This window comes from Sapajus apella, unplaced genomic scaffold (genome assembly GCF_009761245.1).
Source record: "Sapajus apella isolate SASKATOON/1434 unplaced genomic scaffold, GSC_monkey_1.0 scaffold12, whole genome shotgun sequence".
NCBI classification, from domain to species: Eukaryota; Metazoa; Chordata; class Mammalia; order Primates; family Cebidae; genus Sapajus; species Sapajus apella.
The window spans coordinates 26,678,227-26,705,555 of NW_022436952.1; the positions used below are offsets into that span (position 1 = coordinate 26,678,227).

A 27,329-nucleotide genomic window follows, 5' to 3' on the forward strand; every position below is an offset into this window, starting at 1 on the left:
AATTGCAAAAGGTTTTGGATTCAGGTCCCTGGAAAGTAGCGTTCTAATGACTAATGCCAAGACAACAGGTGGCAAAATAGATACCATACTGTTATAATCTCATATTCTTGCTTACAGGGATGGCCAGACATTTTACACTTCTACCTGACACAGAAGTACTCTAGAAGATTCAGGTAGTGTAGAGACTTACTCCCTTCATATGCTTCACGTGTGCACAACTCAGAGCACAGACAACAAAACAAGTAACAACTGGACACCATGTAATACTGTTTAGCTATCTCGCTTTATAAAACAACTCATGCTAGCATCATAGTCCCTGTATATTTCTTATTTTAAGCAGGACCATATCCCTAACGATGCACCAGAGCCAGGTGCAAAACATACTCTCAAATAACTGGCAAACCTAATCCAGGTATTTAATACTATGTGTTTAATAATATTGAAATAACCATTTTAATTGATGCACAGCTGAAAAGTATATATAGACAACAGATTAAGTTGCTTAAGTACACTTGTGAACTGGGATAATAGGCCCATTTGATCAGAGAGAAGATATGATTATCTTCCTACTTGCTGTGGTAAATTGGTGTATAGTTCATCTAAACATAGTACCCTTCAGTTTTAATTTCAAATGTGCTTTAATTTTAAATATACATCATATGTAGATCATACAGTACCTCTAGTTTAACTCTCTGATACAAACTCCCAACTATTTCCAAATTTTAAACTACTTATTTTATATTGTTAGAAAGGGAGTTGTCAAAAGACACTTTTTATAAGGGTGTGCACAATGGCAAATAAAACAGATATGGTCTCTGCCCTTGGAACTTACAGTCCAGTGGAAAAGACAGACAAAAAGGAAATTAACAAATGCATTTACTGTAACAAATTATGCTAAGTAGAAAGAAAAATCAGTAAGATGTTGAAAAAGCCCAACAAGGAAGCCGACTTAGCATAGTCAAGGAAGGCCACTCACAATACAGGTTGAAGGTGCGTGTGAATTGTCTTTTTCCTAAGACAGAAAAAAAACCGAAACAGTTTTTGGACTAAAAGGCCAGTTAAGCTGGAGAGCTTTGAGGGGGAAATGGGAGCAGGAATAAGATCAAGTAAAAAGGGGGCAGGAGGAGCTTTCAAAGTGCAACAAGAAACCACCGTAGAGTTTTAAGCAAAGGAATTGCATGACCAAATTAAAAGATTACATTGGCTGCTGTGTGAAAACTTGGGGATGATGAGTGGAATGGGCCAAGAATGAAAGTTTGTCAAGATACTTGTAATTACACCGAGACCAGATAAGGAAAATCTGAACAAGAACGGTAATTCTGATTGCACTGGGAAGCATGATGTCAATTTAGAAACCAATGTAAAGGAAATTTACATAAGGTAAACTCTATAAACTTGCTACTAAGCGAAATAAACTAGAAACAACTATTCGTGGCAATTCCTGCTACTCAAATAACTTCCAAAAGCATACTGCTGTTTACTTGGGCTAAATTTTCACCCACTTCAAACATCTTCTAAGACGCAGGTGAACTACTCAGGTGAAAGAGAAGGGATAAACGGCGAGTGAACGAGATGACGAGAAGGGAAAGCTGCAGTGACTGGTCCTGCAGATCCAGCCAGTCTTCAGAAAAAGTACTCGTAGGCAGCCTCATTTAGATGAAAGAAAGAAGGAAAGCTCCACCGCCGAATTTCTTACTTACATTCTTCCTCCAAAGCGAGGAGGTCGGGTCCAGGTGTAGAGGGTTGTTGAACTGGTGGCAGGAGCGGAGTCCCCGGAACGCTGCTTCTCTGTAAGAGAGGCAGAGAGTTTGAGACCCGAAGAGAAAGGAGGTTAGGCGTCCTAGTCGCCGGAGCCCGGACACTCCCCAGGAGCCTGGAGTTGAACCGACCGTGAGACCAAGACCTCGCCCTGCCATCTTCGGCAACTGCGACGCGGTTACCGAGGCAACGACGCATCTTCCCTCGAGAGTTTCCGCATCCCGGGCAACCTCCCGTCCCGGCGCCGACGCCTTCCCACTCCCAGGTTCTGTGCGGAAAGCGGCGGGAGGCTCCGGCAGGGGGCCCCACCCTTGCTTGCACTACTCGGCACTGCCCCAGGAACTAAGTGCAAATGCGACTTACAGCCAGTGCAAATTATCAACTTGGGTGGGTCGGGGGGTCGTAGGAGTTTCAACCAAAAGAGGCAGGTCCATTGCTGCGACTCCACAGAAAGCAAGCTGCTGAGGAAGTCCCTCCCCGTTTTGCTTTCCAAACCCTTAGTGGCTAATCTGACCTTCACTCCGTTTGCTTAAAGTGAACTCTTCAGTGGAATTCTGAAGTTTTGATTTCTAACTTTTGTTTACAGCATGCACAGCTAAGATCTCAGGTTCTCAGGTTGGTCAACCTAAATTATTACACTGGCACTGCCACTTAGTAGTTACTTATGTGGCCTTGGGCAAAACACTCTGTATATTGGCCACTTCATCTGTCAAAAGGGAATGAGAATAGTGCCCACTTCACAGTTGTAAGAAGCAAATAAATTCATGCTTAGGATCATGCCAGAAACACGTAAGCCATTAATAATTCCAATTGTTTTGGAATAAAATGGACGTCCAGAAATATACCTTCATGTGTGTATGGTCAACTGATCTTTAGCAAGGGTGCAAGACCATTCAATGGGAAAAGAATCATCTTCAACAGATGGAGAGACAACTGGGTATCCTGGTGCAAAACAATGCAGTTAGATCCTTACCTCACATCATATACAAAAATTAAAATGGATCAAAGACCTAAATGTAGGAACTAAAACTCTAAAGCTCTTCAAAGAAACTGTTGGCTTAAATCTTTATGACCTTGAATTACAATTCTTAAGAATCTTTGATGGATTCTTAGGTATGACAACCAAAAGCATTACCAAAAAAAAAAAGAAAAGCAAAATAGATAAACTAGACATTATCAAAACTAAAAACCTTTTGTTTCAAAAAAAATAGCATATTGGAACATAGAGAAATGAATAATTCTGCATGAGAGAAATGAGGGGAGGAGTCAAAGGGAAAGTGATGGTTCTCTGACTGCTTCTAGGTTGAGAAGGTAGCAAACGGCATTTCAGAAAACAGGATTTATTACCAAAGATATGAAAATAATGAAATATATTGCCTACATAGAAGCTATGAATTCTTTGAACAGCAATCTGTTCCTAGGTGATAGGGATACTGATTAGAAAGGTATATGGAGGCTATATTTTATAGTCTTGTATGAAATGCTTAGAGTTGCATGCACATATGTAGGTATGTTTTTCTACACTGAGTTTATCCACAAAGCATTTTAGGTGGCTTCTGAGAGTTTGAGTTTCAAGCTGTGAGCAAATCAAATATTATAACAAGGAGGAACATGATTACATCTGAGTCAGAGAGGTCTCAGGGACAGCTGTGTAGAAGGTGTCCTGGAGTGGAAGTAAACTGAAGTAGCAAGATATGATTAGAATGACCTCTAATACTGTAGATAATAGATTGCAATAGGCCACGTAAGAGGGGGTAGGAGAGATTGAGGTAGGGCAGGAGGAGTGGGGAGACAATTGACCCCCTACCCTGTTACCCTCCTTCTTTTTCCCCCTTTTCCTCCTCCTCCTCCTCCTCTTTTTCTTCCTCTTCCTCTTCAGGAAAGAGAGAGAGAAAGAAAGAGAGAGAGAGACAGAGTCTCTTTCTGTCTCCCAGGCTGGAGTGCAGTGGTGTGGTCTCCACTCACTGCAACCTCCACCTCCCAGCTTCAAGCAATTCTCCTGCCTCAGCCTCCTGAGTAGCTGGGATTACAGGTGTGTGCCACCATGCCTGGCTAATTTTTTTGTATTTTTAGTAGAAATGGGATTTCACCATGTTGAACAGGCTGGTCTCGAACTCGTGGCTTCAAGCGATGCACCTGCCTCAGCCTCCCAAAGTGCTGGAATTACAGGTGTGAGCCCCTCACCCAGTTCCTCCATCTTCTTCTGTTCCTTTAGTCCCATTTTCTCCATCTCCCCAGCACTTTTCCACTTCCCTTCGCTTGCTCTATTCCTTCATCTCCCTTTATTCCTTTATCTATTTCTATTTATTTTCTTTCAACACCTTCCTTTGTCTCCCACCCTTGGATTCAGTAACATCTTATAAAATTCCAGTTCCATTAAGAAGCTCCCTGAGTCCGCCTCATACAATATTCATCATCTTTTTCTCAATCCAATGACTCTCCCTCCCTTTTCTCCCTCTTGTGTCAGCATACACACCACATTTGCCTCGCTCATAAGGGGCCACCCACAGTGGAGGGCAGGGGAGCTACTGGATGTCTCAGGCATCCAGGTGCATCCAGTGTCTTCTTTGTGCTGAACTTGTACACCCAATAGCTATTCACCCACCCAGCAGTCAACACCTCATGCTTTTTGAGGTGGACTATCATTAAGAATGGGTACTCTAGGGCACAAATAAACTGTGAGATCCAGATATAGCCTCTGGACATATAGTTGAATGGTGGAGGGAACATACATACACAGGAAAATCCATTAACATGATGGTGTGTTAAATGTCATGTGAAAAATAATTGGCAAAGAATCTCATTAGAGACTGGAAGAGAGGATATCTTTAAGAGACTTCACAGAGGTGAGTAATTGCCATTTATTATTCCATGCACTGTTTTAGGAACTTTAGCAGTCTACTTAAGCCCACAGAAAATTCTAGAAAACAGGCATTTTTATTTCTACCTTACAAATGTGAAAACTGAAGACCGGAAAGATTAAGTAAGTTGCTCTTGGTCAAATCACAATGAAACGAAAGACCTGAAATTTGACTTCAAATGTATCTGACTCCGAGCATCTTCCCACCACTATATGAATCTTTGAAAGGCAAGTTGTTTATACTTCTGGATGACGTTAAAATTTCAGGACTGTTTATTCCAGCACCCACTTGTAAACTCCCCAGAGACAAGACAGAACCTAGTATCATGGTCTACACATAAGGATGCCCATCATATGAATCCAAAACCTTGGTTCTGAGCCCCTGAGCCCTGAAAGGGAAAGTAGTGACTTCATGCATCTGTGTCTGTGGTTCATTTTCTTTAGGTGTATGGAGAAGACATCATGGAACCAGGGAACCTCATGTGGGTATCAGATTTTGTCTTCCTGGGGCTCTCACAGACTTGGTAGCTCCAGCATTTCCTATTTTTAATGTTCCTGTGTGTCTACATCACCACTGTGGTGGGAAACATCCTCATAAAAAAATGTGCTCCACTGTTCCATCTCCTCTGTTCCAGGAGCTCCTCAGTGAGTCTACCACAGCCCCTGTTATCCTGTAACCTGCAGGTACTGGGAGATCCACGGGGAGGGCGGCAGAGCATCCGGAGGCTGAAATGGTCCTGCCCGCTAAAGAAATTGTGACATATCACTGAGTGCAAAACCTAGTGGACATAGTGTCATATTACTTGAGGCTGTACCCAGGTGATATGACTCTTCTGACTTGGTCCTGCCTGCAATGGAGATTATAATGTATCCAAAGCTCAAGATCCAGAATCCTGTGCATAATAAGGATTGTGACATCTCACTGGACCAGCACCCACCCCGACCCTGCCTACAAATGAGATTATACTGTATCACTGGCTCAGCATCCAGGTGATGTGACTTTCCTGCCTTGTTCCTGATTACAGGCCAAGACCACAGAGGAAATTGTGCCATATGTGGAAAAAGCACCTAAGCAAGATAAAACACCTTCCTTGGCTCTCCCTACAAAAAACACTTTTATATATAAATGGGACCATCACCCAGGTGATGTGAATTATCTGTCTGAATCCCGCCTACAAAGAGAATTGTGTCTTGTATCTAGGTCTGTCATGTAAACAATGTGACTCCCTTCTGCTATCTCGGCTTTGCACTTAGAGTGCATTGTGACACATAACTGAGTACTGCACCAAGGTGATGTGATTCTCCTTTTTTGGTTCTGCCAAAAAAAGCATTGTAACATATCACTTGGCTCAGCAAATAGGTGGTGTTTCACTGCTTTTGCCTGGGCCCTGACCACAGGCAGATTGTGACACATTGCTGGGCCCAGCATCAATGTGAGGTCCCTCTTCAGCCCTGGTACTGGATATAAGGGCCACATATATCTAGGCCAGTTGCCTAGGTGAAGTGAGTCCCATCTCTTTCCAAAGTCCTGTCTGTTGATATTCACTCAGAGTGGCTGGCAAGATATTAATTATTAGGAAAAGTGATAGACTGTAATCTGAAATCTTTTGGAAGGCCAAAAGGTTTTACTGAGGCATGCTGAAGGCAGCCGCCTCATTAACATTAGCATAGGAAAGAGAGACGATCCAAGGCCTTTTCCACTTTAAGTGTGTTTACCCCACATCCCTTGGTCTCCACTCCGTTTACTCATGTAAACTTTGTGCTGGGTGACCCTCTCCGTGAGAGATCAAAGGGGAATTACATGTAAATAGTGTTTCCTCTTGGCCCAGAGCCTAAAGCTTTCCTCATTCATATAACCAACCACTCTTTTAACCATGTTAATTATCCACAAGTGTGTTAACTTAGAACCTCTGTTGTAAATCTGGATGGAATAAATGTGTGGATGGACAGAGGGTGTTGGTCAATTGGTTGCATTTCACCCTCTGAAAGCAGCCAATGGCCATCCCTAGCCCACTTGTATCACTGTAAAAAAAAAAAAAAGTGCCAGTCAAGGGAGGTCAGGGGAGGGTGCAGCCCTCCCTTTCAGGCTTCTCAGCCTCTGCCTCTTCTGTGTTCCTCCCACTTCCGTTCTCCCCCACCTCCCCCCGCCCCGCCCCGACTACACTCCCGAGTAGCTTCTATCCTCAGGATAGGAGCAACCAGCCCACGCGGCGTCCCAGGAAGCTCCTCTTGGCCAGCTGCAGAGTCAGTATAATTGGTGCAGCCAGCGCCACCTGTCAGACTCCACTCAAGAACAGTACCCACGCTGGGTACACCCGGCCTGCCTTGCCCTGCTCAGGCCTGAGGCATCCTCCCAATCTGTGGGAGGAGGCGGCCCTCCATTGGGTTTAGAATTAGTCCCAGGTTGAGATCCCCTTCCTGGCTTCAAGACCATGACACATTCTTTTCTCTCTGCCTCAATGATCAAACAAGTCGCAGTTAGCAGCCCCCGCCTCAGTGGGTTGCTACAAGGACTCAAGCCAGAGCGATAAAGCACAGGGCACTGGGCTGGCAGACGACAAGGGGCAAGGGGCAAGGAATTGCCCGTCAGCCATGCCCTCTCCTGCTAAAGTCCAGCACTACCAGGGTGCCAGTCACACTGGCAGTACCCAACGGGTCACATGCCCCAGTGAGCCTTCCCACTCATTACTTCATTGATCCAAAGCAAGGTCTGTCTCTTCTGCAAGCCCACAAACCCCCTCCCATGTCCCAGGCCCTGCCCTTGGGAGCTCCTACTCTGATGGAGGAGGTCAGACTAGGAGCTCCCAAGGGCAGGGCCTGGGACAAACTCTCATATCAGGCCAAGGCAGGAGGGAGGAGAGAAGGGACAGATGCTTGCCCTCAGCTGGGCCTCTAGCCTGGACCTGTGCACCTCCCAAGTGCTCACCAGAGAGCCCTCCTGCCCCCTTCCACAATCCTCTGCTTGTCCTTTAGTGATTTTACTAACAGATCAGAGAGGCCAAGATCTTGCTCAAGGTCACACAGTCAGAAGTGGTGACAGACTTTCAGGTCAGCTCTACAAGTCCCCAGACTACATTTTCTTCAGCTTTGCTAAAGGCAGAGGACTGAGAGCTTCCTTGGTCAGGAGAGTCCGCAGCTCTGGACCACACATGTACACATGTATACATATACACATGCACGCACGTGCACAAACTCCTGGCCTGCCTCAGCCTCCGGTACCGTGTGGGGTCACTGCAGTTTGAGCCAGGACTCTTCCTTCTGCACACCCTCAGTATTCTTATGAAAATAGGGCCAAGGACCTCATTCTTAGAAAGCCCTGGGAGCAGAAACAGGCTCCTCAGGCCCCAAGCTCTGGCCAGTCCCTGCTGTGTCGGTGGGGGCCGTTGGAGTTAAGCAGATAAAGAGATCTAATCAGACCTGTGGCCAGCAGCTCCACCATGGACGGTTCTTGTGAAAGTGTTTGCAGAAGCTTGAGGTTTTGAGCTGGCCAGACGAGGGTGGGCAGGTGGGGAGGATCTTGGATATTGCAGCTGAAAGAGGCCCAGGAAGGAGAACTTCGTTATGGTCTCGGTTCTGGATTCTGCCCAGGCAGGACCAGGCCTGCCACAGCATCCACTGACCCAGGGCTGGCGTGGCCCTGGAAGAACAATGTCCCTGAGAAAAGGCACCAGATCCTGATGGATGTACAGGCACAATCCATTCCCCGACTCAGGAGCCATGACAGGCAAGGTGACAGCAAATGCTTTCATTCCACAGACACGTATTCAGCCCCTGCCAAGCATTGTGTAGGGTAATGCGGTTACAGTGAGCATCAAAACAGACGCACGCCTTTTTTGGTGACACTCACAGACCTGCAGAGACTGAAGCTCAGTCAAATCCAACCATAGAGATATGTATTTCATGATGTTACTCTCTAGGAAGGGAGCTACAAAATTAAGGAATGGGAAAGCCCAGCCTATGGAGGTGGGACAGAAAAGCTCCCTGCGGAGCTGGAGGGTTCATGGGAGTTGGCCAGGCAAACAGATGGAGGACACTTCACGGTTATGACTCAAAGCAGGAAGGAGATAGGCCCATTTTGGAGACTGAACGCCAGTGGGTTCAGAGGACAGAGGAATAGAGGGTGAGGGGGTGGACACTGGAAAGGAAAAGTGGCAGGTGTCAAACTGTGCAAATCTCTGCAGGGCCCCTTTCCTCAGGAGCAACTGCAGCAGAGGAGACTGGACGCTTATGGGACCAGCGGTGCCAAATCTCCCAATGCCTCACACTCCCACAGCCACCAGGTAGGGAGGGATAGCAGCAACCACAGGGCTGCCTGGTCACGGCCCTGCTCCCTAAAGACACCTCCACTTTCTCTGTCCCCTTCCTTCCCAGTCTCCAAGCAGCCCTGTGTTCTCCTGTAGCCCTGAGAGCGGTCTTTCTGATGGGTCCCATTGCAAACCTTTCCTTCTGCGTGGCTCAGTGTTGGACATTCCTGTGCCCATTTCCCTTTCTGGGGAACAGCTCTCCCACATGACTCCCCAGCCCCTGAGGTCCAACTGGGCCCTAGACTTGTAGGGAGCCTGGCCCAGGCCCAGCAGTGGATGCTGGACTCCACTTATTGAGGGAGGAGTTCACACAGGCCTTAAAGGGAGCTGGGCTTCCCAAATGCCTAGCCCTGGGAGGTGTCCCAAGTGATGTCCCTAGCAGGTGACCTCTATGCCCAGTGGGCTGTCCATCCTCGGACAGCACCCCTCTAACTACCCACCTGGCCAGCCTTACACTGGGGGTGGCCTCAGGACCCACCTGGTACCCACCCTAAGGTCCTTCGGTCTCTACATCGCCACAGGGTGGCAACCCCGCCCCTGCCCCATCCCACCCACTTGGTTTATCAATGTCAAAACCTTGGGAGTGGCTGAACTGCCATCTGGAGAAAAAAGAGGATTTGGGATTTGGGGAGGGAAGGGGACATTCCTTCTTTTCCAGGGTGAAAAAGGGTGTGTGGACTCACAAAGTTAGTCTGGGATGTGGTTCACTCATGTTTCACAGATATTTCTGAGCACTGGCCCCGGGCCAACCCTGTTCTGGATACTAGGTATGCAGCTGTGAACAAGACCAGGACTGGGGCTAAGTGGCCGGTCCAGGAGATGGACACGGTGACAGCATGCCTTCAGTACAGCTCAGTGTGTGCCCCGCAGACATAAGGGGGCCATCTAATTCAGATCATATCTGGGTAGTGAACAGGAAAGGGACAAGGGAAGGCTGCCTGGAGGAGGCATCTTCAGACATAAAGGGGGGCAGCTAATTCAGATCATATCTGGAAAGTGAACAGGAAAGGGGCGAGGGAAGGCTGCCTGGAGGAGGTAATGATGTGGCTCAGTTGGGAAGATGAGTAGAAACTAATCAGGCAAAGGGAACACATGCAAAGCCTGAGAGGTGCGGGGAACACGGTGCATCAGAAACCTTCCGCGGGGATGAAGCTGGAGTGCGGAGGAATGGTGGTGGAAGGGGTGAGGGCAGAGGCTGAAGAGGTCCTGCAGGGCCTAGGAAGCCGTGGAAGGATTTGGAGTTCCCTTGGCTGCTGCTGAAGGGATATCATACATAGACCCCAAAGACTGTGACCCTGCCCACTAGGACACGGGCTGGGCTCATCCCAGTACAGCCCATGAGCTGTTCCTTTCCACCTCCAGGTGCTCAAAGCCCAGTGCTCTCCTCTTCCCTCTCCCTAGGGACCCGAAATGTGTTGAAGGCGGGGTAGGGGGAGGGTGTGGAAGGACATGAAAGCCTCCCAGCTTGTCACTTAGCAAAGGTAATAGAAGGGGCAAATGCCAGTACCAAGGACAGGGCAGAAGAAGCCGTCTGCCTCGATGCAGAAAATAAGGAGTGCGTCATCTGTAGGGAGTTTACAAGAAGTAGCAACAACTCAGACAAAAGCTCAGGCTGCTTATGATGATCACCATGCAGGGGCAAGTTTACGTAATTTCAGAGCTCAAATCCTACTCCCCACAGAAGTCCTGTGTTGGTCTAGATTCTAAACCATTGCTGTGATTACCATGGGGCTTTAATAACAAGTGGAAGCTTCAAGTTAATGCCCTTTTATTGATTATCCTTTAAGAAGCACCGTCTTCCCTGTGGAAGTCAGCTGGGAGAATTCCCAGTCGTACAGTGGCTCGCTCTGCAGAGTGTGTTTCCTCTGAGAGCGAAGGCCATTGGCTCGGAATCCCCTGAGCGGGCTTTGGTGTAACATGCGCCTCCTGCCCCTGGCAGCACGGCAGATTCTTGCATTTAAACAGTTTGTTTGATACAAACAATGACAGCACCGTGATTGTAAAGATGAAAACACAAAACTCAATTTTTAAGTGCAAATTTTGCTTCATACGTGAAATAGTTTACTGAATTACTTTAAGATCTAGTTTGTTCTTCTGAATTTGTAATTGTTCATTTTAAAACTAATGAATGAATCAAGAAGATAGAAAATGTAATGACATATTAAATATTAAAACTACAAATATGTATGTAGTTTCCCCCTTTATTTAAAATGCATTCACATAATTTAAAAGTATAAATCCATTATACTTTTCTTTTGTATATTACCTTTTTTATTGTTATTTCTCTACTGGCATGATTATACATAAAGTTCAATAAAAGATAACTTTTCATGTATTTCTTTTCTGGCCATTATTATGACTTGCTTCATTTAATGAGTATTACTAAAAATTATTTTGTTGTATAGAGGAGTGGGTATCAGAAAATAAACCGTTCCTAGGCCAGGCGTGGTGGCTCACTCCTGTAATCCCAGCACTTTGGGAGGTCAGGAGTTCGAAACCAGCCTGGCCAACATGTCAAAAATCCATCTCTACTAAAAATGCAAAAATTAACTTGGCATGGTGGTGGGTTCCTGTAGTCCCAACTGCTCGGGAGGCTGAAACAGGAGAATCGCTTGAACCCGGGAAGTGGAGGTTGCAGTGGGCTGAGATCGCACCACTGCACTTCAGCCTGTGTGACAGGGCAAGACTTCATCCAAAAAAAAAAAAAAAAAAAAAATCTCTTCCCAGTGTCAGATACCCCAGCTTGCTACTGCACAACACTTAACATTAAGGAAAATCTCACCAGTGAAATTCCAGTGGGCATGATGAAAATCCCACGGAGGGGGACCCTTGCCCACACTCCTCTTCTTGTCCCTGCACGTGGTTGGACCTGACCAGAGGGAGGAAAAAGCAGACGTCAATGTGGGCCACTGTGAGACAAGGTGAGCACCCTGCATGTCACCTGCCCCCTGGTGGGGGCCACAGCTGGGGAGGGTGAGTGGGGCCCAGGCTGGAAAGCCCCTGGAGAGGAGCTGCAGGGGTCCCCATCACTCCGTCACATCCTTTCACTCGGTCTTCAGTGGCCCCAGCCCAGCAGCTGGCACGCCCCCTCTGACACAAGGAGGAGCACTTGGAGAGCCTCGGCCTGAACAGCCCTGACTTTGGAGGCATCCCTTCCAGGCACCCAGTCCTGAGGGGTCTGCAAAGCCCTTGCACTCATTGCCCCCACCCTTCAAGGCCATGGCAATTGCTGCCCTTGACAGGCCACCTCAAGTGACCTCAATAAAGGAAGCAACAACAGAACAGAAAAACAAAGTCTGTTCAGCAACATCGTTGACTGCCTGCTATGTGTCAGGCGTGGTGTCTGCAAGGCAGACTAGGAATGACCTCCATTTGACTATGAGGAGCTGGGCTCAGAGGCTGAGGACCTCACCCCAGTGATGATGGTGTGGGATGGGGACCAAGGTCAGCTTGTAGTCCACTCTCTGTACTGCTCTCAAGGAGCTCCTGCCTGCTAAGTCCTAGCCCAGCTTGTGGGGTGACTCAAATAGCTTCCCAGAGGGGCCTGCAAGAAAGGGGAAGCCTCCAGCAGAATTAGGAGCTGCTTGGAAGGAGAGGAAAGGTGGGGTTTGTATGTGGAAGGTTAGGATGACTGGAGGCTAGGGCTGGTCCTGTGGGGAAAACGCGGCAGAAAGTAGGCTAAGGGGGCATCCAGAGACCAGGAGAGCAGGTGGCAGGCTGAGCAATCGATAGGCCGAAATCCCCGAGAGATGAGCCAGCATGGCGGGGCTGGGCTTAGAGACCACGATTCTGCCTCAGGCTTGTCCCAATAATCCACAACAGCCCACAGCTGTGGAGAAACTCTTGCACTGATCACTACCGCTGATGAACTAGAGTCACCTCTGCAGGGAGAGCAGAGCTCACTCTGAGAGCTGGGGACCCTGGAAGTATAGCAACCTGGGATACGTGCATCCCACCCCAGCTCCAACCTGGGTGACATACACCCCACCCCAGCTCCAACCTGGGTGACATGCACCCCACCCCAGCTCCAACCTGGGTGACATGCACCCCACCCCAGCTCCAACCTGGGTGACATGCACCCCACCCCAGCTCCAACCTGGGATACGTGCACCCCACCCCAGCTCCAACCTGGGTGACACGCACCCCACCCCAGCTCCAACCTGGGTGACATACACCATACCCCAGCTCCAAACTGGGGTATATGCACCCCACCCTGCCTCCAACCTAGGGGACATACAGCCCACTCCAACTCCAGCCTGAGTCACATACACCCCACTGTGGCTCCAAGGTGTGGTACATACACCCCATCCAGCTCCAACCTGGGGTACATGCCTTCCACCTGGCTCCACCCGGGAGCACCTGGCTCCCTGAGGTCAGGGAGGTGACACACAGCTGAGGAGTGCTCTGTGATTTATACAATCTCTCTCCTCCACGAGGTTCACTGTCCCCATCTCAAAGGTTTGGAAACAGCTCCATGGAGGGGTGTGCTGTACCCAGTGGCGCAGTGGGTCAGCATCAAGGAACCCAGTGCACTTTTAGCTCCTACAGTGACTTCCACCCAGGCCCCTGTCACAGGAGAGGGGCCTTTGTTAAAGAAAAGAAGATAAGATCAGGAGGGCCCAGGCCATCAACTGGAGCTTGTGAAAGGGGTTGCCGAAGCGAAGCGGTTGTTTCAAGAGCAACTGTTAGGCTAGTAGTGTCGCTGTGGGAGGAGGAAGCTGTGGAGGGCACTGGGCAGGGTTCCGGGAGGGCGTGGGGGTTGGGGAGGAGACGGGACACTCGGAACAGCCTCCCTGGGAGTCTGGAGCAGGCATGGAGTCCACAGTGAGGAAGAATGGGTGTGTCCTCCTGAAGAATGGGTGAGGACATGCAGGCTGCCGGCCGCAGTGGTGGTGACTCTGGAACTGTCTCAGGTATGAGCACATGCTCTCCAGGCAGCCAGAATGAGGTCAGAGGCAAAGAACGAACACGGCTCATCCAGGGCAGGGAAGGCTTAGGTGAGAGAGGACGGGCCCTTGCAGAAGGCCGACTGGGACGCATTCTGCACTTAAGGTAGAAATGAAGGCTCACCCAAGGTCACGAAGCTAGTGACAGGGCTGGATTCAATGAGGCCAGTCAGAGCCTGGGGCAGCACATTACCTCTAAAGAAGCTGCTTCTCACCAAGCTCAACAGGAACTCAGAATTCGAACCTACTTCTCAGAGTCAATCTACATTGAAGAAATGCCAAGAGAATAAAGCCCACGGCAGGCGCTTACCTTAGGCTCCCCAGCAGCTCCCTCGGCTGGGTGCGCTTCCTGTGACATCCCGCTGCGCCCCCAACATGGCCCCATGAGGGATTTCACTGCCAGGCCCTGCCTCAGCCACAGCCTCACACTCTCCCTGACACCTTGGAGGGAGTGGGTAGCACTAGGGGATAAGGAGAGGGGCCAAATCATTCATCACAGATCATTCATTCACTCAGCAAACACCTGCTAAGCACCTACTAAATGCTAGGCTTTGTGCTAGGTATGGGTGTGTATAACTGTAAGGCAGATTCACTTTCTGCCCAGTTGGGGAGGAGAAGCACCTTCCCAGCCATCGGGCCCAATTCTCATCCTAGGGATGTGAAAACTGAGGCCTGGAGGGGGAAAGTGGCTTGCCCGAGGCCATGCGGCCAGGCAGTGGCAACTGAGGTACACTGCTCTTCAATCAGCCAACGTATAGCCATTGAGCCACACCCATGTCCCAGGTGTTGCTCTGGGCTCAGGGAGACGTGCATCAGTGGGCTTAGTAGTACAGGGTAGGGACGAGTGAAGGGTAGGAAGGAAGAATGTCCCCAGACTGGCAAGGGGTGGGGCAGGGCGTTTCAGTCTCAAAACTCCCCTGAAAACCAGAGGGAGGTCCTAGAACTCCACCCAAGAGGCTGGGCTTCTGGGACCTAGAGCTGCCCTCCCCCACCCTAGAATGGGCTATAAAAGTCCCTTCCCAGCTACATCCAGAGAGGAGTAGGAGGAGGTGAGAGATCAGCTGGGGGTCTTCGAAGTGAGAGGGGAGCAGAAGACCCTCCTGTGCAGTCTGTAGGTGTCACTCACATCCTAGCTGGTGAAGTCTCACTGCAGAGATGCATCTGCTCCCAGCCCTGGCAGGGGTCCTGGCCACACTCGTCCTTGCCCAGCCCTGTGAGGGCACTGACCCAGGTAACAGCCTCCTAGATGGCCAAGGAGGAGGGAAGGGAAATGGAGGGGGAAGCACTTGGGTCTGGAGGGAGGGTCTTGTGGCTCCCAGAGCCCTGAGCCTCCATCTCTTTGAACAGCCTCCCCTGGGGCAGTGGAGACCTCGGTCCTCCGGGACTGCATCACAGAGGCCAAGTTGCTGGTGGATGCTGCCTACAATTGGACCCAGGAGAGGTGGACTTGGGTCTGTGGGCTGCATGGGCCTGGGAGGATCAGTGAGAGGGGGGCTCCAGCCAAGGTGCCCACCACCCTGAGCAATCAATAGGCCCAGTCCCCAAGAGATCAGCCATCACCCATCATCTCACCCATCACCCACCTCTGGACCCCATGAACCTCTCCTGTTGGTAGAGCCTCCCTTCCATCCATCCTTCTGTCCCCGGGCCCTATCCTGACTGTCCCCCAGGACTGGGCCTCTGCTGGGTGGGTCTGGACCCCCTCTCCAGGCCTCACTCCTCCTCTCCTGGGCAGCATCAAACAGCGGCTTCGCAGCGGCTCAGCCAGCCCCATGGACCTCCTGACCTACTTCAAGCAACCGGTGGCAGCCACCAGGACAGTTGTTCAGGCTGCAGATTATATGCATGTGGCCTTGGGGCTGCTGGAAGAGAAGTTACAACGCCAGCAGTCTGGACCCTTCAATGTCACTGGTACTCTGCTTCCACTGAGCCCCCTGGGCCTGCCCCAGCCTGGAGTGGAAGGAAGCCAGGAGAGGGAGGCAGGGTGCACGGGCTTGGGGTGCTGGGAGGAGAGAGGATAAAGAGATGGGAGGTACGAAGCAGGCAGCTCAGGCCTGCCCACTTGCCCTCCCCAAGATGCGCTAACAGAACCGCAGCTGCGGCTGCTGTCCCAGGCCAGTGGCTGTGCTCTCCAGGACCAGCCGGAGCGCTGCAGCCGCAAGTACCGCACCAAGTACCGCACCATCACCGGGCGATGCAACAACAGGTGTGCACGGGGCTGCACCTGCGGGGGGCCTCCCTTCCCGCACCCATCCTCTTCCTCCTTGCTGAGCCATCTCCAGGCCCTGCCCCTGCTAACCGTACCCCCTGCCCCCCACCCCCCACTGCTGCAGGAAGAGACCCTGGCTAGGGGCCTCCAACCAGCCTCTGGCTCGCTGGCTGCCCGCCGAGTATGAGGATGGGCGGTCGCTCCCCTTCGGCTGGACCCCCGGCAGGAGGCGCAATGGCTTCCTCCTCCCTCTTGTGAGTTGGGGTTGAGGGTGTGGAGGTTGCTTGATCTCTTAAATTCGGGGAGTGAAACACAGCCCAGAGTCAGCCAGGCAGGGCTTGAGCCCAGGCCCTTCCACTGACCAGCACAGGGACTTGTGGCAAACAATACAGCTTTCTGAGACTTAGTTTCCTCATCTGTAAAATGGCACTAAAACCTATCTTGCAGGGCCTGTGTGAATATTCAAGTCCTCGGTATAAATAGCTATATAGGACATGCTCTATTCACGCTAACCGTTACGGCGTTGTAGGGCTTTTTCTGAGAAAATTAGTGTCAGTCTCTTGCTAAATATAAACAGCTCTCTATACTTTCATCTGGCTTTATCTATTGATCTATTTCACATGCATCAACTCATCCGTTTTCTGTTGATATATCAATGGAGCAGTCTATCATCTATCAACATCTATTAATTAATTTTCTTCTATCCGTCCTTCCACCCACTGACCTAGTACTCCCTCCATGTGTTATCTATCACCTGGCAGCCAGCTCATGCACCTGCGAGTCAGTGCTGTCATCTGGTTAGCTATCAGTCTATAAATTGATCTATCGATTTCACCTGCTTTCCCCTCTGGACGAGCTGGTGAGGTCTGAGGCAGTCCACCTGGCCCCTCTCCTTCTCTTTACCACTGGAATCCCAGAAACCGTCCTTCTAGGAACGACAGCAGGAGGTGCCTACGTCTCCAGGGACAAAAAGGGAAAGGGGTGTGGGGAGCAGAAGAGGAGAGGCTCTGGGTTCCAGCAGGGGAGCTGCTGCTCCCTGCGTCCTGGGTTGGCTGTAATACCTTGTGGTGTCAGGGAGCCCGTGGCTCATGCTGACGTTATTTCCCCACCAGGTCCGGGCTGTCTCCAACCAGATTGTGCGCTTCCCCAGTGACAGACTGGTCTCGGACCGCGGCCGGGCCCTCATGTTCATGCAGTGGGGCCAGTTCATTGACCATGACCTAGACTTCACCCCGGAGTCCCCAGCCAGAGTGGCCTTCACTGCAGGGGTTGACTGTGAGAAGACCTGCGCCCAGGTGCCCCCCTGCTTTCCCATCAAGGTACCCTCAGCAATCTCCCATGCCCTTCTGTGGCCTCCCCCAAAGGCAAGGTGCTGGGGGTGGGGATTTGGAGAACTGAAGCACCATCCTTAAGGAGCTGTCTGTAGAGCTAGGGTATGAGATCAAGACACAAGAAACACAGCTGAGCAGAAACCCCATGCCATGTGTGTTTGAGAGGTGGGAGCAGAGCAACCTGCCAGGAGGCTCAGGTCAGGCTTCATGGAGTGGGAAAGTCTTAAGACAGGCCTTGACCCATGGGTCTGAATCCAACAGGGGAAGCCTGTGGGCCCTGCTTTTGGCAACCTAAGGGCCTCTTAGCTCTTGCTCTTCTCTCCTTCCCAGAGTGGTCCAAGGGCCCTGCAGCTCTTGCCAACTTCTTGGGTTTGGGCTTTGGGTGGGGTCCTAGCCTTCAGGCTAGAAGGCAAGGACAGTGCGGGGCACTAGAGGAGAAAAGATAGAGTCCAGGGAGCAGAGTCGCTGCTAGGGACATAGAGCTGACACACGTGCACACACCCTCACATACACACCTTAATAGGTGGGGCCACATTCATGAGGGGTGACATGTGAGGGCCTCTGGCTGGCCTCTCCCTGTTGCAACCTGATCTATTCCTCAATCCTTAGCTCAGGGGCACCTCATCTGGGGAGGCTTCTCAGATCACACCTTTAGCATACGACTTCTTTTTGCCCTCTTCTCTTCTTCTCTGTTCTCCTCCCTTCCCTCCCTCTCTCCCTCCCTCCCTCCTTTCTTTGCCTCTTTCTTTTTCTTCCTTTCTCTCTTTCTTTCGTTCTTTATTATTAGTAGTAATTATTATTATTTTTTTTTTTGAGACAGAGTCTCACTCTGTTGCCCAGACTGGAGTGCAGTGGTGCAATCTCAGCTCACTGCAACGTCTGCTTCCTGGGTTCAAACAATTCTCATGCCTCAACCTCCCGAGTAGCTGGGATTACAAGCATGTGCCACCCGGCTAATTTTTGTATTTTTAGTGGAGATGAGTTTTTGCCATGTTGACCAGGCTGGTCTCAAACTCCTGGCCTCATGTAATCCACCTTCCTCGGCCTCCCAAAGCGCTAGGGTTACAGGCGTGAGGCACCATGCCCAGCCCGCATATGGCTTTTCTATCAAGCACAGCAGACGCCACTCCAACCTAGCTTCTTAACTCTATGTGTGTGTGTGTGTGTCTTTTTCCACTGAACTGCCAGCTTCCTGCAAACTCTTCTGTGCTTTTTGACCTTTGTAGTCTCCAAAGCACCAAGCAAAAAAGGGACTTAGAAAAACTCTGTTGAACTGAACAGAATTAAAGAAGCACCTGCCCAAGAGTCATGAGAACTAAGTGCTAAACCCACCTCTCCTGCTAACTAGTTGTCACTTCCCCTCTCTGAGGCTGTTTTCCTTGCTGTAAAATGAGGATCTAGATTGTTTTAAAAGCCTCATTCATTCCTAACCTTCTGAGACTCTGTGAAACAAAATGCTAAGGACACTCAGACTGAAGGGGTGAGCAGCATGAGCCTGGGTGAGTCAAGGAGGGCTTCCTGGAGGAGGGGAGTTTTTAAGCAAGGTTTTGAGAGAGGTGGGACATGAGGGAGAGAAGTGAGTCTGCTATTGAGGGGGCCCCATGTCACTGACTCCTCTTCCACCTTAGATACCACCCAATGACCCCCGCATCAAGAACCAGCGTGACTGCATCCCCTTCTTCCGCTCGGCACCCTCATGCCCCCAAAACAAGAACAAAGTTCGCAACCAGATCAATGCGCTCACCTCCTTCGTGGACGCCAGCATGGTGTACGGCAGCGAGGTCTCCCTCGCGCTGCGGCTCCGAAACAAGACCAACTACCTGGGGCTGCTGGCCGTCAACCAGCGCTTCCAAGACAACGGCCGGGCCTTGCTGCCCTTCGACAACCTGCATGACGACCCCTGTCTCCTCACCAACCGCTCAGCACGCATCCCCTGCTTCCTGGCAGGTCAGACTGGGAGGCAGGTGGTGTCTTCCGAGGAAACAGTCATCCCTGGGGTCAGGATTGGGAAGCCATGGTGGGAGGTGGTGAAGGTACGTAGTTTGGGACCTCAGTATTAGGCACATCATGGGCATAGAGCTGTAGTCATCATAGAATCAGAATGTTGGAGTCCCTTTGCAAACTCCCTGTGTGTGGTCAGAGATCATTGCTTATCCATCTCCACTGAGAAGGCTCTCACCACCTATGTGGCATCCTGGCTCAGCTACAAGCAGCTCCAACTGTTAGAAAGGTCTCCTTAGCTGGGTGCGGTGGCTCACACCTGTCATCCCAGTATTTTGGGAGGCCGAGGCAGACGGATCACAAGGTCAAGGGATCGAGACCATCCTGGCCAACATGGTGGAACCCTATCTCTACTTAAAAAAATACAAAAATTAGCTGGGCTAGTGGTACACACCTGTAGTCCCAGCTACTCGGTAGGCTGAGGCAGGAGAATCACTTGAACCAGGGAGCCGGAGGTTGCAATGAGCCAAGATTGTGCCACTGCTCTCCATCCTGGCAACTGAATGAGACTCCGTCTCAAAAGAAAAAAAAAAGTCTCCTTATTTTAATCAAATATTCACCTATTCCTCTTAAGTACGCTTCTGGAACCTCAGAAAAGACACTGTTTCTCTTTCACACAGCAGTACCTCAAAGGAGCTGTTACTTCCATCTCCATTTTTTTTTTTTTCTTCTCTGGGATAAATTTCCTTAGATCCTCCCTGTCCCTAACTGTTGCTAGACAGTTAATACCTTCTTCTGGAAGCACAATTTGAACTTTCCTCAGTGTCTTTTGTTCTGTGTACATAGTTACAATAATAATGGTAATCATTTCTCATCAAGATATTTGTTATTACTATTTTTAAGATGGAGTCTCCCTCTGTCACCCAGGCTGGAGTACAGTGGCATGATCTCAGCTCACTGCAACCTCCACCTCCTGGGCTCAAGTCATTTCCCTGCCTCAGCCTCCCGAGTAGCTGGGATAGCAGGTACCCACCACCACGTCCAGCTAATTTTTGTGTTTTTAGTGGAGGGAGGGTTTCACCATGTTGGCCGGGCTGGTCTCGAACTTCTGACCTCAGGTGATTCACCTGCCTTGGGATCCCAAAGTGCTGGGATTACAGGTGTGAGCCACTGCACCCAACCTCATTAAGATATTTAAATCTGCCATCTCTAACTCTTGCAACAGCCCTGAAAGGAGAGAATTATTATCGTCCTCATTTTACAATAAGAAACAGACTCAGGGAAGGTGAATAATGCACCCAAGAGCACAGAGTTAGTTTCCAATGGCAGAGTCCACTTGAGGAACAGAATCAGTACAGGTCCCAGGTCTCTGCCCTGTCCACCCTATTCCACTGTTTTCCTCACAGGGAGTCGGCCCCAGCCCCTCTTTTGAAGGATTGTACATTTGTGTGTCCTGGGAAGAGCAGCATGTGCCTTCAGGAGAGGTCTACTGAACAGTAGCCTAACTAGGACCTTGTGCAAAAGGGTTTAGTTAAAAGCAAGCAAATGATGGAATTTCCTTTCCTTCCCTGCCTGTAGTAGAAGGTCTATTCATAAGAACGTTCTCTGCCTGACCTTCCCTCTCCTCCTCTTTCCCCGTGGCTCATGGGGGAGAGCAGTATGAGACCAAGTCCAAAGATGGGAAAGGGTACAACAGCCCTTGGTAGAGAACATGCAGGCAGATGCGGTTCATGGACAGGTGGGCTCACAGTCCCAAAGTCAAGGTGCCATTGCTCATAGCTGGTCCAGGTTATGGATCTGGTTGTCTTGTAGAGTAGAATGAGTAGAATCCCTAGGCAAAGATGCCCCTGGCTGAAACCAGTGGCTGCCCTGTGCTTTCCCACCTAACCCAAACCTGCTAGGATCCCCCTGTCCTCCCCGTCCCTGCCTGTTGTGTTAGGGAGGAGGGTGGCGGTAAGGAGCCTCAGCATAGCTGAAGAGATAGAGGTCTAGCGAGGCCCAAGAGTGTGGCCCACCCCATCTCTCCGGTCTCCAGTCCTGCGTCTGCCCTGGCAGAAAGACATTTCTCTGGGAAAGGCTGCAATAAGTCTGAGTTTGGGGTTTTCAAGGTGACACCCGATCAACGGAAACCCCCAAACTGGCCGCCATGCACACCCTCTTTGTGCGAGAGCACAACCGACTGGCCACCGAGCTGAGACGCCTGAATCCCCGGTGGACTGGAGACAAGCTATACAATGAGGCTCGGAAGATTGTGGGGGCCATGGTCCAGGTAAAGAACTCTGCGTCCCAGCATCCCCCCAGGTGACAAGCTTGGCAGGAGAAGCAGTCCTTAACACTTCCTTGGGGATGTGCCTAAAACCAGCTGGGTCTGGGCGATTGGCGGTGTGCCTGGATCTGACCTCTCCCCTGATTCTGCCTCTAACTCCCTGTGTGACCCTGTCCGTGTCACTCACCCTCTCTGGGCTTCGTATCTCCAACCACCAATGGGAAATTAATGTTGTCACATGATGACAATAAAGAATTAATATGTCAGAGCCACCCTTTGAAAAGGTCAGGATGTGGGTGAGTGGCCTCTGGGGAACATTCCTCCTGTCTTCCCTTCCAGATCATCACCTACCGAGACTTTCTACCCCTGGTTCTGGGCAAGGCCCGGGCCAGGAGAACCCTGGGGCCCTACAGGGGGTACTCTTCCAAAGTGGACCCACGTGTGGCCAATGTCTTCACCCTGGCCTTCCGCTTTGGCCACACCATGCTCCAGCCCTTCATGTTCCGCTTGGACAGTCAGTACCGGGCCTCTGCGCCCAACTCACACATCCCGCTTAGCTCCACCTTCTTTGCCAGCTGGCGGATCGTGCACGAAGGTGACCAGGTTTTACAGGGGGCAAATGGGGGCGAGGGTGGGGAGCACACCCTCCCCTAGCTGGGCCAAGCTTACTGCCAGGAAGCTCGGCTGCTGCAGAGGCCACTGCTAATATCTCCCCAGGACAGTGGAAACAAGGCAGGTGCCAGCAAGACCCTCAGTCACAGGCCTCCCATCCTCTGTGGGATGAAAGGATTTTTTTAAAGGGGCGGAGACTAATGTCAGATTGATGGGGAGCTCACCTTCCACTCCTTAAGAAGTGGAGTGACCCCTTTGTCTCCCAGCTCCAGCTACTTCATGTCCCTCCAGACCTCTGTTTCCTGACAGATGTTACTGAACATACCTGACTGGCTTGTCCAGCTCTGGGCTAGCTTGGCATCATGTGAAAGATAACCCAGGTAGCTTCCCAGAGGCTGGTCTGATCTGTGCTGCTCATGTTCCCTGCCACCAGGTGGCATTGACCCCATCCTCCGGGGCCTCATGGCCACCCCTGCCAAGCTGAACCGTCAGGATGCCATGTTAGTGGATGAGCTCCGGGACCGACTATTTCGGCAAGTGAGGAGGATCGGGCTGGACCTGGCGGCTCTCAACATGCAGCGAAGCCGGGACCACGGCCTTCCAGGTGAGGGGGCTGTCCGCCTCTTCTCCCAGCTTTGCTCAGGCCAGGCTGCTCGGGGGGTTCTGGGAAGACCCCAGTACCTCCTTTCTGACTGGTGGTGCAGAGGCATGCAAGGCAAGGTCAATGTCCTAGAGCACCCCTGGAACACCGTTTGCTGTCCAGCTTTAGGTTCACCACAGGCCCAGAGCTGAAAAAGGGAGACTCAAACTTTCCAAGTAGAAAAAAGCAATAGGCTTAAAAGGCAGGGACAATCTTTTCCATTCCCAACACCCTGGCAAGTTCCAAGGAGGAAGGCCAAAATTCCAGAGCTACAGAAATGCTCCCTGCTCTAAATGGAGAAAGGCAAAGAGCCTTAGAGGCATGGAATAGGTGGAATAAAACTAAGGCTGCACTGGCTGTTTGGTGAAGGCACAAATGACTTTATCCCAGGAAAGAATAAAATGTAGGTACTTTGTTGGTCACTTTCATGTATACTATTTTGTCTTCCCAATTACCTTGAGAAGTAATGATTACAGCCATTTTACAGATGAGGAAATACATCAGAGACAGCTAGTCATTTTCCCAAGGTCAGACAAATAGGAAGTAGTAAAATCTGAATTTAAATTTGTAATTTCTCCTTTCTTCCCCCGTTCAACCCCAGTAGGGGAAGGCTTTGGCCACTGCCTTGCTCCTCCCTCCTTCCCACCTCCTCCCTCCCTATCTAGACAGAACCTGAAGCCCCATCTGCCTCGGCTGATCCTGGCCATGTATGAAGCAGTGGTGGCACCTCCTTCAGCCCACCCCACTTCACACAGCGCCTGGCAGAGCACAGCAGGCACTCGAGAAACCTGAGCTGATTTCCTTCCTTAAACTTGGGCCCTTCAGCAGCTAAGGAGCTGTGTGCGCCCCCTGCTGGAGAGCTGAGATTGCTAGCCACCCAAGTTTCCATTAGGTTTTGAAGGGAAGCTTAAACAAAGACACACAAAGAGAGGGCGGCTCAACAGCAAATGCAGGCATTTATTTCCAGCATAAAACCTACAGAGGTGGGGGACCAGCTTAATGCCACAGCCCACTGCCGCTTACACAAGGGGGTACTCACAGGTATGGGCAGGAGGAGCCTGGGCCGTATGGCTTGCTGCCTGGCAGGATATTGATAAGATGTGTCTATGATCAGGCCATTTTTTCAGTGGGATGTGGTAAGAGATGTTCCTTGGACCTTTGCCTAGCAGAATATAATAGGGATGTTCCTTCAGTTGGGCTTTTGCCCCCTCAGGGCATGATAAGGATGTTTTTCTCATGGCCCAAATCCCTGTGGAGTGTTTCACTTTGAGCAAGGTCTGGGAAATAGTCGGGGGCTTACAAAATGGTGCAGTTTGGACTAACATTCTTGCCTTCTACTTTGATATAAAAGGAAGAGCCGGAGAGCTGAGATCACTACCTATCCCCCCAATACCTGTGCCCTCCAGAAATATCATCCCGGCACTAGCTCATGCCGTCTCCTCTAATCCCTTCCCAAGTCCAACATCAAATTGGGAACTGGACAACCTGGGCTGCGCTCCACTTAACAGCAAAGCAACACTGCAGTCATGGTTGCTCAACTTTAGTAAACATGCCAGCTAGAGTTAACATACCATAAAAGCACCTCACAAAGGTGTTGTGAGGGTCCTGAGATATTCGCCCAACAGTGCTCAGTAATGGTAAAACACTGGTTTTCACGTGTTCCGCTGGGGGATGGTATGTGTGAGTTGTAGTTCAATGGATGATGTTGGGCTGGTGTCCAGGACATGGCAAAGCTATCTGCTACCTTGATTGCCACACTCTCTGATGTGGCTTGGCCCTGGTGGGATCCTGGTAGCTGACAAATACGTACGGCTGGTCTTTGGAAGCTTCTGAAAACTTTTTAAAAACTACTTTATTGAGATTTACCATAAAATTAACCCATATGAAATAGACAGTTCAATAATTTTAGTGTATTTAGAGTCATGCAGCCATCACCACGATCTAATATCACATCATTTCCATCATTCCCAAAGAAACCTTGTAAGGACAGTCAGCCCCTGTCCCCACCCCAGCCCTGATCACCTCCAGTATACTTTGCGTCTCTATAATGGCCTATGCAGGACCTCTCGTATCAACAGAATCATAGGGTGCCATCTTTTTCTGAGTAGATGAATTTTACTCATGCTCTCCATTTTTTGGTTTGTTCCTTCACTTATTCATCACTCATTCATTCATTCTAGAAACTCTCATGGAGAGTCTTTTATGTTCTGGGTATTGCCTCACTTGTGTCTAATGAATGCACTTGAGCCCAGTAATAATATCACTACGGATTTGTGGTTATGAGTTTTAGGTTAGAAAAGCTTTTTAGGTTAGGATACACTCCTCAGTCTGATGCACATTGAGCATGGTTATCCACGCACATTTTCAATCAGAGGAGATACTTGGTTTTTGGAAGGTTCAGGGCCTCTTCTGCCAGCAGAATCTTCTGGTTCTGCCCAACACTGACTGGCCACAGCTTCCTCCTAGAGGACTGGTGGAGAGCAGCAGAAGCTAACGGGAGGTCAGCATGACTGAAGCTGCTTCTCCCTGTTCCCCTGCAGGGTACAATGCTTGGAGGTGGTTTTGTGGGCTCTCCCAGCCCCGGAATTTGGCACAGCTTAGCCAGGTGCTGAAAAACCAGGACTTGGCAAGGAAGTTCCTGAATCTGTATGGGACACCTGACAACATTGACATCTGGATTGGGGCCATCGCGGAGCCTCTTTTGCCGGGGGCTCGAGTGGGGCCTCTTCTGGCTTGCCTGTTTGAGAACCAGTTCAGAAGAGCCCGAGCCGGAGACAGGTAAGTGACCCTATCATAAAAGACATCAGCACCAGAGGCAGAGCAGAAAATCACTCTAGCGTTTCAAGACTAAACATTGGAGAACACTGCTCTTTTTAGTGTCATTTCTTCTGAGTTCACAGGATCTGAATCAGGAGGCTCCTCTCTGGAAAGCTGGGTCAAAGAGAGAGAGACACTGACCCAGGCAAGGACCGTATTGCCTGAGCTGGAGTCATCTTAAACCCAGGAGCTAGATTGGCAGCCTCACTGTTCTGGGTTGGTCCCAGAAAACAGGGGCAGAAAGGGCTAAATCTGGTTTCCCTCCAATAATTTTGTGATTAAAGACCTGACTCACTTGGAGTTGGTATTGCCTGAGTTCAAATTCAGCCCTGGCCACTTAAATTACTGTGCACTTAATACCGCACAATTTATTTGGCCACTAAATTTGTTTTATTTCTAAAATTCTAATCTTGCAGGAATTTTGTGAGAATTGGAATAATACATGTAAAGTACCTGGCACACAACAGGTGCTCCTCCCCAACCTTCACCCACATCTCTTGACCGCCTGGTAGGTTCTGGTGGCAGAAACGAGGTGTTTTCACCAAAAGACAGCGCAAGGCCCTGGGCCAAATTTCCTTGTCTCGAATTATATGTGACAATACTGGTATCACCACGGTTTCAAAGGACATCTTCAGAGCCAACATCTACCCCCGGGGCTTTGTGAGCTGCAGCCGTATCCCCAGGTTGAACCTGTCAGCCTGGCGAGGGAGATGAGACTTCTGCAGGTAAGGAGAGGTCGCCTCCAGCACCCTGGGCTGGGTCAAGCCGTCACAACCTTCCCTGGATAGATGGCTGAGTCCTCTTAGGTCTCTAAGCAGAGAAAACTGAACTTGTCACTAGGGACACAGTACTTTTTCCAAGTGGCTTCCCCATGTGCTAACTTCTGGGCTGACAGTCAATCCCAGGCCCAAGCACTTCGGGGGGAAATTAGTAGGTGTGTCCAACTATCCTCAGCTTGGTCACTAATACCTGAAAACAGCTCCATTTCTAAATGTCCAGTAAATTCCTCACTTATCCAATTCTGTTACTTCCACAGGAGTCCATCCCAAGCCTCCAACCTTTGGAGACAAAGGGAAGGGGAGGACCAGGAGGCTCCCTTCTCCCCGTGGAGCAACTGCAGCCTGCTGATGCTTCTGCTAGCTATAGCTCAGAGCTGGGTTCCCTGGCTAAGAGTGAGAGCTGGGGGCTCCTATCAGCAACGGACCTTCCCACCTTAGGAGCCTCTTAGGTATTAGGTTATGAATCAGTGCCATGTGCAAAGGCTTGGGAGCCAAGCCATGTGATCTTACAGCCCAGGCAAGAAGAGTCAGCTGGAGGGTTTACAGCACTTTCTACTGTTTCCTAGCCCTCCCTCCCCTTCCTCACCATGACTGAGAGACCACACAGTCCCAGCCTCCAGACACCCCACAATCCTCCTCTGAGCCTGAGGCTGGGCAGCATGCTCTGCTTCTACCAATAAAGCACTGCTAAGGGCAGGGGCTGCTGTTTCTGTGCTGGGCTAGGGAGGACGTGGCCCCAGTTCCATGCTTTGCTCCAGATGTTTAAGAGAAGTGCTGCTAACATGCAAGCTGGCACTACCATCTACGCCTCTCCTGGGGGCTGAATTAGGAGGGCCAAAGAAACACTGTGGGGTAGGGAAAGGCAG

At 50.3% G+C, this 27,329-nt stretch overlaps 1 protein-coding gene across 1 annotated transcript; it reads left to right on the forward strand.

Moving 5' to 3' along the window:
- The first annotated feature begins 14,867 nt into the window (after nucleotides 1–14,867).
- Nucleotides 14,868–27,159, forward strand: EPX (eosinophil peroxidase). The gene is made up of 13 exons (XM_032280609.1): nucleotides 14,868–15,099; nucleotides 15,216–15,309; nucleotides 15,604–15,779; nucleotides 15,945–16,074; nucleotides 16,202–16,331; nucleotides 17,190–17,396; nucleotides 19,037–19,355; nucleotides 21,458–21,618; nucleotides 21,955–22,210; nucleotides 22,661–22,831; nucleotides 25,408–25,645; nucleotides 26,197–26,409; nucleotides 26,721–27,159. The coding sequence occupies exons 1-12, from the start codon at nucleotides 15,024–15,026 to the stop codon at nucleotides 26,396–26,398; spliced, it is 2,160 nt and encodes a 719-aa protein (XP_032136500.1). The 5' UTR covers nucleotides 14,868–15,023; the 3' UTR covers nucleotides 26,399–26,409; nucleotides 26,721–27,159.
- The last annotated feature ends 170 nt before the right edge of the window (nucleotides 27,160–27,329 follow it).